The 17233-nt window shown below is 35.3% G+C and overlaps 1 protein-coding gene across 1 annotated transcript in view; it reads left to right on the forward strand.

Annotated features, from left to right (window-relative positions):
- ADGRV1 (adhesion G protein-coupled receptor V1) overlaps positions 1-17233 on the forward strand; it is a 264974-nt gene that overhangs the window by 174548 nt on the left and 73193 nt on the right. The window contains exons 87-88 of the mRNA XM_052701347.1: positions 7252-7368; positions 14624-14802. Of these exons, the coding sequence (XP_052557307.1) occupies positions 7252-7368; positions 14624-14802 (296 nt within the window). The remainder of the gene's footprint in view (positions 1-7251; positions 7369-14623; positions 14803-17233) is intronic.

Raw genomic sequence — 17233 nt, forward strand, 5'->3', positions numbered from 1 at the left:
TATGGTTGCTGATGGCTAATCGCTTCTTAAAATGGTTGCCAGCTTTTCTGCTGCCTATTGTAGTGTAAACATCTCATATACAAAAGTGTTGTGGGTCAATGTGTTCTGAATCAGTATTGCAAGCTATTTTAGTTTAGCTTTTCTTACTTCAAGGGGCCAGTTTGCACTGGTGTGTAATAAAAACACTAGGAGCAGATAAGTCATAAAACAAAACAGTCTCTAAAACATACAGTGCGGATTCCCTTTCAGACTTCAGAGTTTCTGTTCATAAGGCAATTATATATATTAGAATATATGCTCTGGATAATGATGGAAGCCAAAAGAAATGAGGCTGAATGCACATATTGTTTTTCTGGTGGCAGTTATAAGACACCACTCTCTGAATTATGTTAACTTCTGAAACAGTTTAGTGATCAGTGAAATCATGGAGCATATATGCAAATCCACAGAGGAACTTAACTCCTTATTTTTGCATCATTAAAACAGAGTAAAGATGAGGTTACATGGTAGTTATTGAACTTTTCGTTTGACCCAGTTAAACACTGTGTTTCGAATCTTCTAAATTACATAATTTTTTTTTTTTTTTTTTTTTTTCTGTGCTCTGAAACATGCTGTGTGTTGTATTGTTACTTTTTCCAGGAAGTCTGAGTTAGAATTGTTGCTAGTGACCATAAATCTCCAGAATTTTTGGTACATCCATTGTTGGTATTTTTGTCTCAGCACTTAATATCAGAACACAAACACAGAACACTTGGCTCACATCAGTGTGGTCCTGACCTACCAAGCAGTAACAAAAAGTATGATTCATCTGCACTATTATTAAGCAGTGTCCCTGTGTTCCTTGAGGGCACCCCTTTTTTACCCATATAAAGTAAATTCAAAGCAGAGGAGAGCAGTTCAGTGAGGACACAGGAGTTTTAACATGCTTATTTTCATATGTTATTGTTCACTGCAGTTAAGTCCAACTAAAGGAAAAGCACAGTAAATTCTGCATGCTACAGTCTTATGAAATTGTGCTGGTAAAAGGACAGATAGCATGAGGCTGGGCTCTTTTGTTGTTTTCTTTTTAGCGGAAAAGCATGCAGACAAGTTATACATTGAAGGAGATAATCTTCCCTTGCCTGGAACAAACTTAACACATTTTGAATTGAAAAAGAACAAATAACGAAATAAATAATTTCACTGTATGTGAAAAATGAAATGGCAGCTATTAGGATCACTTTCTGTAAGACATGCACGAAGACATGTCTAGAAGAAGATGATGTCTGAAGCTTTGTGTGTTCGTACTGTGAGACAGGAATCTGCAGAGATGATAAAAGTGCAACATAAGTACACAGATATGTTCTTCATTTGGCAGCTTGGTTTCTCCTGATGGGAAAGGATCTTTTTTTTTTTTTGTTTTTCCATCAGGAAGTCTGAGAAGAAATGTGGGGGGCAGGGGGGTCTTCCTGCTTGGATGAGAAAGTGAAACTGTGTGGAGCCAGCAGATGCAGCCTGTCCTAGCTCCAGAGCTCTCTGTGTTCTGCTGCTTGTTGCTTTTTTTCATCTGCTTGGGTTACTCTTCTCCACAGCTTTTTGTTTGAGGCCTCACATAACCCACGGCAATGTGCTACCCAGTCAGCACTTCTAATGCAAGGGAACGTTTTTTACTCTCAGATTTGTACTCCCTGTATGAGAATGTTTTTAGCAATTCCTAACATTTGGCAAATGTTGTTTATACTTTACTATTTTATTATTTTACTATTACCCTTTACATACTAAAACTGCATAAAGTACAGTGCTGTGAAGGAGTTCTGTAGCTAACACCACATAAGATATACCTAGGTATTCATTTACCTAGGTGTTCACAAAATATCAGGTAGAAGAATCAGGGCAGCATCGTATGATGCAATGGTTCATGTTGGTAAATGTATGTGGACTTCAGCATAAATTATTTCTGTCCTCTTCATTGGGTGTTGCATATTTTCTGACCAGGAATAGATGATACAATATAATTTGTAATAAAAATCAAGGGGAAAATCCCATTTAAATATAAAATGAATGTATATATTTCCATTAAAGCACTCAGAATTCAATAACTTTACAACATTTCTGTGGAACAGTTCTGAAGTGATGGCACACTGCTAACTATTCCAAAGTGCTTTCAAACAAGTTTAAAACAATTGGTGGAAGATGCAATGCAGGCTGTAATGCAGAAGTAAGAGGAAGTGCTGATACTTTGAATGTCTATTTGGAGTTATTGTCACTCTTGAAATGTTACATGCAGAGAAATATATTTTCAAAGCTGCTTTTTTGTAGAGTTTATGAAAATATGCATCACTCAGTTACAAAGGATACCATTGCAAATGTGTATAGTTCCTTGACACTTGAAAAAAGAATACATATGTGGAATGCTGAAAATATTAAGAAGCATTTAATCAATGTTTAGGTTTCTTCAGAGGCCCTCACAACTCCTTTCCATGCATCGTTCTGGATTTGCTTATACAATGAATGAATATTATATAATCCTATGAATAATTTGGGCTTCGTATATGTGATAGTTGCCCTCAAACACAATCCCTTCTATTGTGGTCTATGCAGTTTACATTTATAACTTTTATGGTTCAAATTAAAGGTAAGATTTGTTTCCATTTATCACATGCTGTATCTTCATTTTAAAGTCCATCATATGCTAGCATTTTAGCACCTAACCACAGTAAGCAGTAATTACTGTTCCTTTTTATTCAATTTATTCATTCTTCTTTCATATTTCTGTTTGCTTCAGCCAACTTCCTTTTCAGCTGCTGTTGTTTACCTGGTTGGTATGAGGTTGCTCTAGCTTTCACATCTTTCCCTTTTCACTTTCAAACAATATACAAACTTCACTTAGATTGATTACTTTATCAATAAAGTAAATTATCTAACAAACAAAATCTAGCACCACTAATTTTGAATAGCTTTAGAAAATCAATTTCCTCATAACATATATAGTTGAAATAAATGAACATGTCATGTATATTTTTGTGATCACAGTGTATGAGAGTAGAGAAATCTTCAGTGAATTTTTTAACAAATTTTTAGATATGTAAATAAAGATATAGTAACTTAAAATATCTGATAAAAAATGTGCAGAAAAGAAAAATGTAAATACATTAAGTATGGTTTCACAGTAGCAAAATAAAAATCTTCCCATTCTCAAAGAAGATATTGACTCTGAATATTTGCACTGGAAATAAGACAGGGAGGTAAAAAAAGCAAATAATATAATGTGAAGGTTGTGGCTACTGAGGAAGGAGAAGGACTGAAATACTGAAGTGCATTACTATGATGGAACAAAAAAAGTCCCTGTTCCTGATGTCAAAAATTCCGGAATTAGCCCCTGGAGGTCTAGCATCAAGTGCTTATAGCAAATCCTCCAAATCAGATTGCTATGGGACTGAAATATAGTAGATTAAAAAGGGAGGAGTAATCTTGACAACTGCAAGTCCATTAATTCAGTATTAGAAGAACGTGAGACATTAGAAAAAAAATCTATCAAAAGACATAGAGGTAAAGAAAGAAAATAAGCCCTCCCCTGTGTTTAAACTGAGATCATGCCAGACTATTCTGATAGTTTGCTTTGGTAAGATAAATTCAGTAAAATACTTGATGTGTCACATAATTAGAAAAATAATAATAGAAGAGGATTAGTCCAGTGAGATTTAGTTGAATGTAGGAAGAGACAGCAATGGGAAGAAGACAGCTGTGGGGATAGTGAACAATGAGAAGTATTCCAATGATCCAAAGGCACTGCTCTACAGAACAAAAAACAATGTGCCCTGGCAAAATGTGCTGACAGCAATAGGTAGAGATGCACTGACACGATAATGTGGTAGTGGGGTTGAGTACAGGAAGACCTGAATAGCTCTGAAGGTTGAATCATGAAATACGGTTCTATTTACGAGATTAAAGGGAAAAGGTCATAGCTCATGGGCTGTTAGCAAAATATTTTTCCCTTGACAAGGGGTAGTCAGTTGGAAAAGAAAAGTAAAACCGGCTGTACCAGATGACAATGAGATAACAGTGGTACTACCATATATCAGAAGTATTTTCAAGATAAATAGGGAGATAAGAAAACTGCTGGATGAGAATCTTGGACAGAACCAAAGTAGAACTCGTATAGAAGAGTGGCAACAAACTGATATGCAGGATGCAAAGACTTTCACATGAGGAACAGAACTTACTGCAGTGCAACTGCATGAAGAAGGAAATGGTGTTTAACCTAAGAGGGGCTTACAGCATAACAAGAAGATATGAACTGACCACAAATGCATGCAAGCTGGAAACCATAAGATGGCTTAAAAATGAAAGAAAATTACAGAAATGTAGTTTTTAAAATCGTCTGGTTTTGTCCTGGTTTGATTTTGTGTTGGTGACTTAGGTTAAGTGCTCAGGTGCTAATTTCCTTGTATGTAATTGCAGAGTAATTATTTTCATTTTACAGAGGAACTGCAGTATTCTTTTGTTCATTTACTGACTGTCACATAGGAACCCTGGCAAAGATGTTTTTGCTCTTTAACAGTAGTGAATTACTTTTCGTTTTTTTGTTTTAAAAATATGTTTTTCATTTTGTAATTAACAATCTTATGAGTGTTACATTATCACTCAGTGATTTTGAATGTGACCCAGAAACATCACATACAGATTAACAACAATGAGCAGACTGCTATGTCAGCCACTTATTATGCCTTCTCAGATCAATTTGGGTCAAAAATGACAGGCAGTAGGAAGAAACATTATGTGTATAATCTCCTCATAGAACCAAATAGCATGCCACAACGATATTTTGCAAAGGAACATTTACAAGTGTATAATCTCTATAAACAGAACTCCAAAAATTGGTATCAGGAGATTTATTTTTTTTATTGTTGTTTCAAGAGTGAAAACTTATTCCAGCGCATGGTGTGTCTTTCCCTTGTTAAGTAATAGGTTCATCACTATAAAAGATTGGCCCGCTGTAGTTAAAAATTAAGTGAAATATCTTCTGTCCAAGATACAAATTAACGATCACCATGATAAAAATATCTAGGTTTTTTTTTTTTTTTGCTTCTTTAACCTCTGTTTGTTTGTAGTCTGAAATCCTCTAATGCTACTAATTACAAAGCATTCTTAGCTGAGTAGCTGTTTCACCTGTATTGTTGCCTTATCAGCATCGGTCATGCCTAAGAGAAGAATACTCATTCAGCAAAACTTTGGGCACTTAACACTGTTTTGTTAGAAAACGGTTAACATATCAAGATGCCTCTTCCATATCTTTCAAAAAAAAAAAAAACAAAAACAAAAACAAAAAAAGCCAGAAATTATTTTTCTTGAAAAACAGGAAAAAGAAACTTGCAGTGACAGTTTCTTTGCAAATGCAAAAGTCTTTTGGCTGAGAAGGTGCCAAGAACATATTCCCACAACTTTCTCAGTCTGCGCTTCTCTTTCCATCCCTTCCTTGTCTTCAGTGTGACAATCTGTTCTTGACATAAACACAAACCTGCAGAGAAAAAAAGGTGATAAAGCCCTGCCTCCTGTGTGTTGTACTCAGTTTGTTGTAAGTACATGCATTTATTCAAATGTTAGGAAAAGTACTATTGGCACTGTTTGAGCTATCTAGTGATGCACAGGTGCAAAAATTTGTTTTGTATATTCCTAATGGATGGCACTAGGTGGATGTTTAATCCACCCCAGACAATGGCAGTTGTTTCACAAGTCATCACTAGGCAAACAGCAGTCTATTTTAAGCTGTTTATTGACCTCTTGATAACCAACTGGTTATGTTGCAGTGATTAGACTCCATTTTCTACTGGAATGCTCCTGAGCACCACATCAAATACTGGAAGTTCATTTGTTTCCTTTAGAACATGAAATTTATCTTACAATTGCTTTTACTTCAACTGTTGTCTAGTTGTTCATTCATATTCGTCCTTTTCATTCTTGGACATCACTGTGTATGTGAGAGATACCTATCTGCTGTAGTATTTGTCAATATACACAGCCTGTCTTCATAAGGATATTTGGACAGTAAAGATGCTGGGCCCAAGACCATTTTGTACAGGTGTATACCAGCTCCTCTGGTACTTCAACTTCTTTCTTCACCCATCTCCTGAAAACTGACACTCCCTAACTGTTCTGAAGCAGTCTCCACAGCCTACAAATTGTACTAGCAGCAAGTTAATGGGCTGTTTCTCAAAATATCTTCTTTGTAATGGAAAGGAAAAATCACCACTTATGCAAGCATTCAATAGGCAAAACAAACTTTTCTTTATGTGAACACTGTAAATCTTTAATGAAGTCTGCTTGTTGGATTATTTCCTCTGCTAAAAAGAAGAAAGAAATCACAGAAGACAGAGCTAAACATTTCTGAGATGTGTTTTAGATTTAAATCTAATGCTGACATTGTTTAGTAGTGCTCAATGTAATCAGTTGGTGGTGGAGTAACTTTATTCTTTCCACAATAGATTAGGTGTTTATTCTGTTAGCATATTATCCTTCGACATTTGGCTTGTCTGTGGAAAATAATTTATATCATTTTGGTAAGTGTTAAATCCTTGCCTGCTGTTAGGCAGCAGTAGTAGTGAATCACAAAATCACAGAATCACAAAATGGCCAGGGTTGGAAGGGACCTCAAGAATCGTGAATCTCCAACCCCGTGCCACATGCAGGGCCACCAACCTCCACATTTATACCAGACCAGGCTGCTCTGGACCCCATCCAACCTGGCCTTGAACACCTCCAGGGACGGGCCATCCACAACCTCTCTGGGCAGCCTCTCTCTGTAAAGAACTTCCCCCTGACATCCAACCTAAATTACAATAGGAATAAATTATTTTTCTTACCACTCAATAAAATTTCTGGCCTTACAGAAGTCAGAAGATAGTGTCTCATTTTACAGAGGAAAATCTCCATCCTCAGTTTGAAAACTGGTATCTAATATTGCATTGTAAATAGACTGGAGAACAATATTCAATAATAAAAAGTAAATCTCTATAATTTTTCAGATGTAATGGAAACTAGATTGCAAGAATTGTAAAGCTAGCTTTGTGGCTGACGCTGCTGAAAGATCATTTCTTTTGTGTGAATATTAAATGTAAATTTCCAAGGTGTCCCTCAGTCTCTGGAACTGTAATTTAGCGTGTTACTTTGAAACTGAATATAATTTATTTCCTCTCACCCCTCCTAGCAACCCCCATCATTAGTATTAAAATCATTAAGTTTGACTTCAATATATATTTTGTATTTTCCCTACAGATTTCATTTCTGGCCTCTGCTTACCTAAGCCAACATCTGTCTGAGGAAAGCTGCTCCGCACTTGCATCTGTTACACATTACCTTTATCTCTGCCAGTTCAGCTGGATGCTCATTCAGGTTAGTCTCATAGACCTTTTTCACCCTTCCCCCAAACCTCTGTAAAATAGCTGAGACTGTGTTTATGTGTTTTTGGGGTTTTTTTTTGTTTGTGTGTACATATGTTGGTATTGCAGTGCTACTACAGAAAAAAAAGAATTCTGTTTTTTATTAAACCTAGAGTGTCAGAGGTCTAGAAGTAAATATTAAAACACTATAAAGAATTTTTCCTCTACTATCTATTACAACTGCATAAGAGTTTTCTCACTTTGTCCTATAGGCATTATTGACTAAAAACACTGAAGAATTTCTTATTATAGTTACTAGCTTTTCTAAACTTGTAATTGGTCCTTTGAAACACTCACTTGAAGTTAAACTACACTATCTTTTTTGAAGTCAGTAGCATTTTAGTCATTAGATTTGTGAAGTATACCTTCCTAAGTTTGCATTAAAATAAAGACTATACACATTCATAGATACTGTCAGAATTTTGATGTATTATACAACTATACATGAAGTAAAAACAAACTGAACTTATGTGGCCGTGAAATACGTCATAGAGAAATATCAGTTTTATTTCAGTCAAAGTAGAAATCTGTGAGGTTGTTTGGAAAATATATTCCCGTACCTTCTTTTAAAAATGCTTATTTACCACTAATGACCGAATTATCCCATTTATGTTTCTGTTATTTTGACAGTATTTGTCCATAGCACACATCATATCAAACTGTATTATATATGCAGCTATATACATTACCACACCAGATATGCAATTAGCAGGTGATCAGACCAAGCAAGGAATTGCAAATTAAGAATATATATCTAAATGCAGTGTTTTCTTCTAATGATATTAATGTGGTATCTGATGTTTTCCTGGAATTATTGTCAGGTTGCATGCACTGAGAACCCTAACTGTCTGTCTAATAGCTCCACTGTGCTGCTGATCCTCACAGACAGTGGTTTTAAAGATGATAAACAAGTTAGTCTAAAACTGTGTACAGCCTTAATGGGGGAAGAGGTGAATGGGTGTTTTAATGGTGTTTTTTAATGTGATGTATGCATTGTGATATAGTTAGAAGCAGAATGTTTGTCAATTATATTGCTTTTGCAACTGTTCCCCAAAATGCAGCACTGTCTTTCATTTGTTTCATACTGCACAGAGATCTAAACTGCTCAGTCTGTAGTGAGGCCTGATGTTCTCTTCATTTGTTGTTTTGTTTTCCTGAATACATAAAATTAGCCAAAATAAATATTCTCTCTGGAAGATGTTTCTTTCTGCTCACTCTATCAGTACTGAAATTCTTTTTCATCTCCTCTGTATACGTTGGCTTATGACTTTCTCTTAGACTGACTAACCTAATTTATTTTGTTACCTGTAGACCTTTTTTTTTCCTGCTGCTTTTTTACTTCATTCCTCAGTCACTTCAGTCTTCTTGAATGTTTCCTATTTTCTACAAACAAATTAATAATTTCAAATTACCAGTTTACTGGAATATCTCCTATTCAGACTGCATTAAGTTGCAAGTTATTCCCTTTTTGAATTTTTACTTCTGCAAGCATTGTTAATAATGACAAAAAACTTGGATGGTTGTTCATAGTTGATCACTTTTACAGCTGTAGTTGAAACCTTCTGTTATTTTTGTTCAAGTCCAAGAATTTATATGTGCCATTTTGTTTGGTGGGGCTTCATGTTGCTATAAATCATGAAGACTTTACACTGAAATTTGAGGTGACAATAAAGTTTAAGAGGGAAAGCACCCTTTATAGCCTGTTAAGTGACGAGCTGACAAGAGTAGCCAGCAGTAACTTGGAGTGAAGGGGAATACCCACTTTTCTGGGTAAAGGTCTTCAGTTGTGAATCATTCCTGGAGTTTGAAACATACAAAAGGAAAGAAATCATCTGAAATGCAGATGAACCCAGCTCTTAGAAACAATCTACTACTCTTGATGGAGAATAGGTCTTGAATTTCTCTGTCTCTCATGGCAGAACTAAGTGAATTAACTTTCTAGCCGTTCTTTATTTTTCTTGACTCGGTTTCTGCTGTTGGAGCTTATTAAAAAAATCATATATTTGTTGGAGCAGGAACGACTCTATTTTTTTCTATTCCATCTCTTTGCTTACCACAGTTCATGCTTGTTCCACAGACTCAGATGAACAGACATTGATTTTATCTTTTTTTTTTGTGGAGTGAAATCCTCAGCTGAGCTAAGGGAAAAATTAGGATTCAATTCCTTATTTTCGATGCAGAGTTGAATCTTGTATATCCTTGTAATAATTGTGTGTCTCATCTTCACCCTATTTTACACTAGATAAACAGTGCCTCAGCTACAGGGATAGTTTGGAATACACAAACAGGTTGTCCTCTTCAACAGGAGGGAGGAATGTCCATTGAACCAAAGCACCTTTCTCAGTTACGGTGCAATCCATATCATTAGAAAGCACACCATTGATAATGATGCATCTGAGATGGAGACAGATTGCTTTACTCCACCATCAGTGTTGTCCATTCTTCCATAGCATTTCCACCCAAAGCAGTAAGAAAACAGTGCCAGAACCCCAAGGAGTGACAGGAATACCTGTGGGCTTGATTTGGACTCCACACTACTACTAGCAAAACCTGTGGATAGAGGGGCAAACCAAACCAATTTGGAAAATCTAGAAGCAATGGCTTTATAAATGGCAGCTTTAACGCCTGTGACACAAATGTTTGTATTTCTCAGCATGGTATACCTAACACACCTGACATGATTTGGAAGGCAGCAGAATTAATATATGGGACTTACATACCTATGTTTGGGAAACAGCGAAAAATATGCAAACAGATTCTGTATTGCTCACACACTCACTCTGCCATCTGTGAGGCTGTATACAGCAGTGTGTACTGCTCATGACTGCGAATGTATCTGCTAATGCCAGTCTGAATCAATGCACACAGAAGTAGGTCAGTGTTACAGTCAATTGTGAGCTGCATGCAATTGTGTGCAACTTGTTAGGAAATGAAACATGCATAAATTAAAAAGAAAAAAAAAGTATCAAAAGGTGACCAAACAACACTTCCAGGCAGTTAATGTAATGTCTATAGGAAAACCCAGATGTAATAGTTGGTCCAGCTTATGCAGGTACATTTCTGTAGTCCAGATCAAATACACTCACTTGCTAGACTCTAGGACAACATCCTAACCTTTTTGTCCTAATTTGTGTATCTCCTGCATATTAGTATTGTAGTACTTCAAACTTAGATTTTATACATGTTAGTAATGATTGCAATAACAAAACACATAGCACAGTACTCTAGTTCTTTTTCCACTTTTTAACTTCTTATAAGCTTGCCTTAGATATCAATATTTACATTACCAACATGCTGATAGAAATGCATGAATGGGAAGGACCAAAGAGGCAGAAGTAAAGGACTGTCAGCAGAGGCAGAACAAAAGGGCACATCAAATCATCCTCTCCACAAGCTTATCTGACAGTTTCCTTTGTACTGTATTGTTACATTTCTTGGCTTATATGAATGGATTTCTGTAGATTGAAGAAAGTTAATGTCAGTACCAAATGTTTCAAGGATGAGGCTTTCTTGATTGCAGAAGGAAAAAATAAGCAAGGCACACTTTACACTTTGTGTCTACATAGAGTGAGCTTAGCCTGAAATATTTGCCTCATGCTCTTGCTGAAATTGAAAAGGCTTAATTCTTACAAATGTGTCCCCACATACAAATGTGTGCATAAACCTATATTTTCAAGTGCAATCTGTGCTTTTATCATAAGAGCACACATGGAGGATACCTCTGTATTCTGTTGTTCTTCCTGTGATAACCGTTATTTATTTCTTCTTTTAGGATGTCCTAACTTGTTAGAAAAATAACTAAATTACCAGAATGTAAATAAACCACCTTTTGAGAAGAAAATGAAACTTGTATAGTCTTCAACTACTAATTCTGACATAGAGCAAAATAATGTTAAAAAAGCAATTTTTTGTTTTGATCCGTTGCTAGAGTGGAGTAAGTCAGCAGAAAAAACAGCAGTTCTATAAGAAAACCATAATGAATGGTAATAAATGGCATACCTGGATCCTTCTTCTTTGTGGATTTAATAGCAACTTTCAGTTTTTTTTAATAAAACTATTGCAGCCTTTCATAAAATAGATGAAGTAAAATATTTACCATTGATCTGGGATACTTCACTTAAAGTATTTTTCAGCTGATGTTTACCTGAAATCCACAAACATCACTATAAACAGATGAAGAAATTAAAAGTGTCCCATCCTCAGGTAATTGATTGCCTCATTCAAAAAGCAAAAAAGCTTTACTGAACTTAGTATACTCTCACTGGAGTGTTATTTGACTTTGTAGTTGTTTTCTGTTCTACCTCAGTACAGTAGCTACTTGTGCATTTGTTCTTCCACTTGAGCAGCTGAGAAATGAACTTTACATTTTATCCTTCTCTAGGACTGGCAACAGGAAAGGAGTTTTTAAAATTAGTACAAGTATTGGTATTTCATTGATTTAGTTTCTGAAGGGGTAAAAAAAAAAAGAGTATATAATTATGAAGACAGAAGGTTCAGTGCACAGGAAATGTGAAGTAACCACACTCCCTTAAATCTTTGCAGAAGTACTGATGTTAAGTCTTTTTTATGACAGATGATAGGTAAATATGACAAAATAAACACAGAGCAAGGACATGAAGTACAGTTTCTTGGAAAGAAATCTCTGTTGGATGGTTGAGAAAAATGTTCTCTGGATAGTCAGAAACAGTAGAACTAACAATTCTTGAGCATAACTGCATAAATAAGTTCAAGGATTTGCTACCTGGAAATGTTCAATGTGAAGCATAGCCTAGTCAGGACTATAGACGCACTTTTCTTCACTTCTTTTTCCATGTTTCACTGCACAGCTGACGTTCACTCAACTGTTTCCTTTGAGAAGAGAGAATATATATTGTAATAAGATGTGAAATAAAATATTGAATCCCAATGTAAAGGAGAGAAGATTGTATGAGAACAACCGTTAAGTGAGAAAAACAGTTTCAGAAACTGTGGATATTTTTTCCAAATTTTCATCTCTTCAGTATTTTCTTCTTGTGAAAGTCCAATAATGGAATTAATAGTTTTTCCAATGTTCTTTTAAATTATGCAGGAAAGTTCCAAGTGTACAGTAGGATTTTCCTATATTCTTTCAAGGAAAAACAAATTTGCCTTTGCTCACATAACACCAATCACCAAATGAGGAAAAAAAAGTTTCATAATAATTTTTGTATAATTAATGTAATTGCCTACACCAGACATACAAAATGTCATTCTCTAAGGCAAAATTCAAGAGTGCTTGCTGAACTCCTAATTTTTTTGAAAACATATTTTTAGCAAATATAATGTTTATGACTTACGATAGAAAGTATTTTATGTTCATGCTATATAAATAACAGAAATAAAAACATTAAAAAAAATTAACTTGTGAGATTTACATGAACAATCCACAAACCAGTAATTAAGTATTTGTAAAAATTCAATCTCTATACACAACATGTTGGCTGATGGAATCCACAAAATTTCATAGATATTGCAATTTTCTTGTCATTGAATATAGATTTCACATATCCTAGCAATAGACAGCTGCAAGAATATAAATCAACATTATTATATGAAATCCTTCTGTAGTGGGTGGAAAGGTTTGAATATGATTAAGGATAACTGGGTTCCTGAAGATGCCTGTCCCTTATTCTTTGACTGTAAGAGAATGTAGAGGTACAAGCTTGAAGCAGATATTCTCTAGCTAGAAAAAGTAAAAATTAATCCTTTATTAATCTCAGCTGGAAGGTCAAAAATAATGATGTAGCATGCACAATTGTGGCTGGTATGATAGGTTTGAAGTAGAGGAAGTGAAGAAATGTTTTGCAGAGTATATTCTGATCATGGATGGTATTGATATTTATTAGAAAATAGTAACATGCAAATGTGCATAATAAAAAATGGGCAACTTGGCTAAGTATTTGAGCCACCCTCAGAGTTAGAAAGTTTTTTCTTTTGTTGAGATGGAATTTCATGTATTTTAATGTATGTATTGCATCCTGCTAACGGACTTCATTGAGAATAGTGTTTCTCCCATTTAATCACTCTCATCCCTCAAGTTTTCATGGACACTAATGAGATCCCCCTGAGTCTCCTCATGTCCAAGCTAAGCAGTCACAGTTCTCTCAACCTCTCCTCACAGGAGATGTGCTACAAGTCCTTGATCAACTTCTTGGTCCTCTGTTGGGTTTTTTCCAGTATATCCACATCTCTCTTGTTCTCAAGTGCCCAGAACTGGAAGCAGCACTCCATATATGGGCATTTCTTTTTTTCATCCCATTCCCTCTATACAACCTCCAGATCTCTATTAATGCTCAATAAAAGTTTTCTTCCTCAATTCAGTCCTCTGTGCAGACGGGTCAAGCATATCCTGCCCAAGTATAAAGCAGCAACAAAATCAAGTGGGCTATCTCTTTAGACACCAAGAGTTACTTCCAGGTAGAGAACAGGTAGGAAGTCAGAAAAAGTTATCAAAGGTGATAAAAACTTATAGGATTCTTCTAATGAAACTCCTACAATTGTCTTTCTCCAAAGTAAAAAGAAAAAGAGACATACCACTTGAGAAGACACAAACTTTATTAGGTATCAAATCAAATATTTTTGGTAGAGAAACTAAGAAGATATCAAGAAGTTATCAACAAGATATCACATGCACAAAGACCTTGGATAATGACTCTATTTTCTGATCAGGGCCTCTGATGTGAATGCCTGCACTGTTATTTGCTGTTACGTTAAGGTTGCAATGATATTCTTACATTCATACTATATGTTGAAAAATTTGAAGGAGGAATGCGTTTCCAGCATTATAAATACAGCTGAACAATATCTTCAAAGCCTTTCAGTGCATATCAGATTTCAGCAATCTTATGTGACAGTCTTTGGTATCAGAGTACAGAAATCCAAGAAAAAAGCTATCCTTTGCACTGCAAAAATTAAGTTTTCTACTAAATAGAGTCATTCTTGTCATCAGTAGTCTGATTGAAAATCTAACAATTACATAATTCAGTATACTTCTTTTATAAACAGTCTCTTTTGATTGCTTAGGAGAAGAAAATGAGAACAAACTATTTGTACTGAAAAATGTTTATATTTACACACATAGTAGGGCAGAAATGCATTGTATTATAATGTTTGGAGTGACGTTGTTTTTCTGGGGGGGATAGCTGAACATCCACTAAATATATTTATTAATATTCTGCATTGTTCTTCAGGCTGTTAATTTCTGGTATGTACTGGTGATGAATGATGAACACACAGAGCGGCGCTATCTACTTTACTTCCTTTTGAGTTGGGGGCTTCCAGCTTTTATTGTCATCCTGCTTTTAATTATCCTGAGAGGCATCTATCATCACAGCACAGCACAGATTTATGGCCTGGTCTACAGTGATCTGTAAGTTTCACTTCAAATATCTGTCAGCTAGCAATTGCGCTTCTAGATTTTATTTCTAATTTACTTGCAAGTAGACAAGGGAATGTGCATATGGCCAAGTGCAGTAACGGGCAGGGGATTTCCTTGTCTGAATCGAGATGAAGCAAGCGTATCACCCCTACACAGTGCTGCGCACTTTCTCCACGGTTCCATCCTGGTCTGAGCCCTGGTGAAGCCAGCTCTGGAATGTCTGTCTTGTGGGTGAATTATTTATTCTTTTCTGAGACTGTGCAGTTCCAACATGAAGGACAGAAGTGGCCACTACTGCAGAAGTGAGCTGAGCATTGTGTTTTTCTTCCATTTAATTCTACAATTTATTAATACTTTAAAAAAAAAAAAAAAAATAAGGAAACTTTCAACCCTCTTGTCTTAGATTATTAAAAATATTTCCTGCTATCCAATGTTACTACATTAACATGTCAAACTTTCTGTACTCTTTCATTTGGAATATCGAATACACTGTATTCCAAAGTGTTCTTAGTTTGAACACTGCTGTAATGCCAGTAATTAACTCAATCCTTTCAAAGCTATATGTAATCTCAGAAAACTGTGCTACTTAAAATATATATATATACATCTATGTATAACTTGAGAAATTTAAGTGGAAAAATATGTAGCTAAATATTTTTGTTATCTTTTCTTCTCTTTGACTCTGACATCTTTTCTGGCAAAGTTAATTCATGATAATAGCTGTTCTAGGATATGAGGCTACTATTCTTACTTACTTTGTGTCATAATTACATACTCCTTGTACAGCAAAAAGTAAACACACAGTTTCTATTTAATTTAAGGATGTACAAATTTCTTTATGAAAACTTTTTATGAAAGCGCTTGCAGAGTAGGCATAAAACAGGAGAGCATTCATCCGTCTTCCACAAAGCATACATCATACCTTTGTAACCCAGTGAAATTCAGTGCAACTGAAGCTGTTTTATTTTTTTGCCACAGAAAGGAAATTACTTGAGAAGTAGATGCTGGGATTCATTGTCTGTGTGTGTATGTACTTATGTGATTGTCTTCTGCATGCATATGTGTATTCGTACAAGTGTTTTATATTGTTGGGATAAGCTCATTTGTAGCTCAATGAGCTACACTGAGTACTGGAAGCCTAGTTTTACCACCACCATAAGAGACACCAGTTCTCATCCAGGAGGTCCAAACTGGCAGACCATTTGAGATATTAATGAAACATGACTGAGGGCTGCATCAGCTGTGTACAATGCCATACATACAGATGTTTCTTCTCCAAACATGAGAGACAATAGTATTAAACTTTTCTTCCCCGTAGAATACTTCTCTGTACATGGTAAACACAAGAAATGTGTTTAATCAAGTCTTTTGATTGCAATCAGACAGCAGGCTAAGGGTATCATTATGCAGTGAAATACAGTTTTACAGCTGCTTTTTGTTTTTGACATCTATTTAAAAAATCCCTACATTGTGACAAAATTATTAGGTAGAGGAAAATTAGTAATTCCAGATCACTTGCCCAAATTAAATATAAAACTTTTCCAGCATTTAAAGTAGGCAAATGCGAGAAATCATCCTAAGCCTAATGAGTCCACAGCTCAGTCCAGCTCAGTAAGAATGAGCACTGTAAGGAGATAACCGCAAGGATTTTCATAAATAGCATCAGTGCTGAATCCTAGCTTGGAGAACAGTTAAAAAGTTCCTCATAATTATACAAAGAGCACTTTCAAAGCCAGAATTTAGGAAAGAGGATGGAACTACATCACTTAATTTATTTTCTCAGAATCAGGATGTAGTAGTGGAAAAAGTAACAAACAGATTTCCAGAGTCAAGGCAATTGCAAAACAACTTCAGAATCAGCATCAGAAATATTTTGAGAGCAATCATTTTCTACTAATAAGCTCATTTCATGTAGGAGCTGGAAGACAGGTCAAAATAAAAAAAAGCAGTGGAGCCTGCTATCCTAGCTCTAGCCTAAGTAATTGATCTCTCAGGAAACTCATTTTAGCATTTCTGTGGTGTCTGGCTGACTGTTTTCTTCCTAACTAGCCTGCCATGGGTACAATTAATAGCTGAAATTAAAAACTGAAACTTATATAACTTATGCTTTTATGTAATAAAAAGGTTTGAGCTGTATTAGATTTTGTACTCCAAAACAGCTGCTAGGAAATGATCTTCCTTTAGTTATGATTCCTTTAGATATACACAAATATGTTTTGTACAGTATTTTATAATTCCCATAGTATGTAACAGTATAAAACTAACTGCCAAGGTGATGGTGTTAGTATACAGACGATGATTACTCATCATAATATCTTATATCTTTCACATGATAGTATAATATCTCTCATAATTGACTGAGCTTATGTATGGTATGAACAGTGCACTGTTTGGCATTATGAAAAAATTGTTATGATGCAGG

This window comes from Tympanuchus pallidicinctus, unplaced genomic scaffold (genome assembly GCF_026119805.1).
Source record: "Tympanuchus pallidicinctus isolate F22 unplaced genomic scaffold, pur_lepc_1.0 scaffold4, whole genome shotgun sequence".
Taxonomy (NCBI): domain Eukaryota; kingdom Metazoa; phylum Chordata; class Aves; order Galliformes; family Phasianidae; genus Tympanuchus; species Tympanuchus pallidicinctus.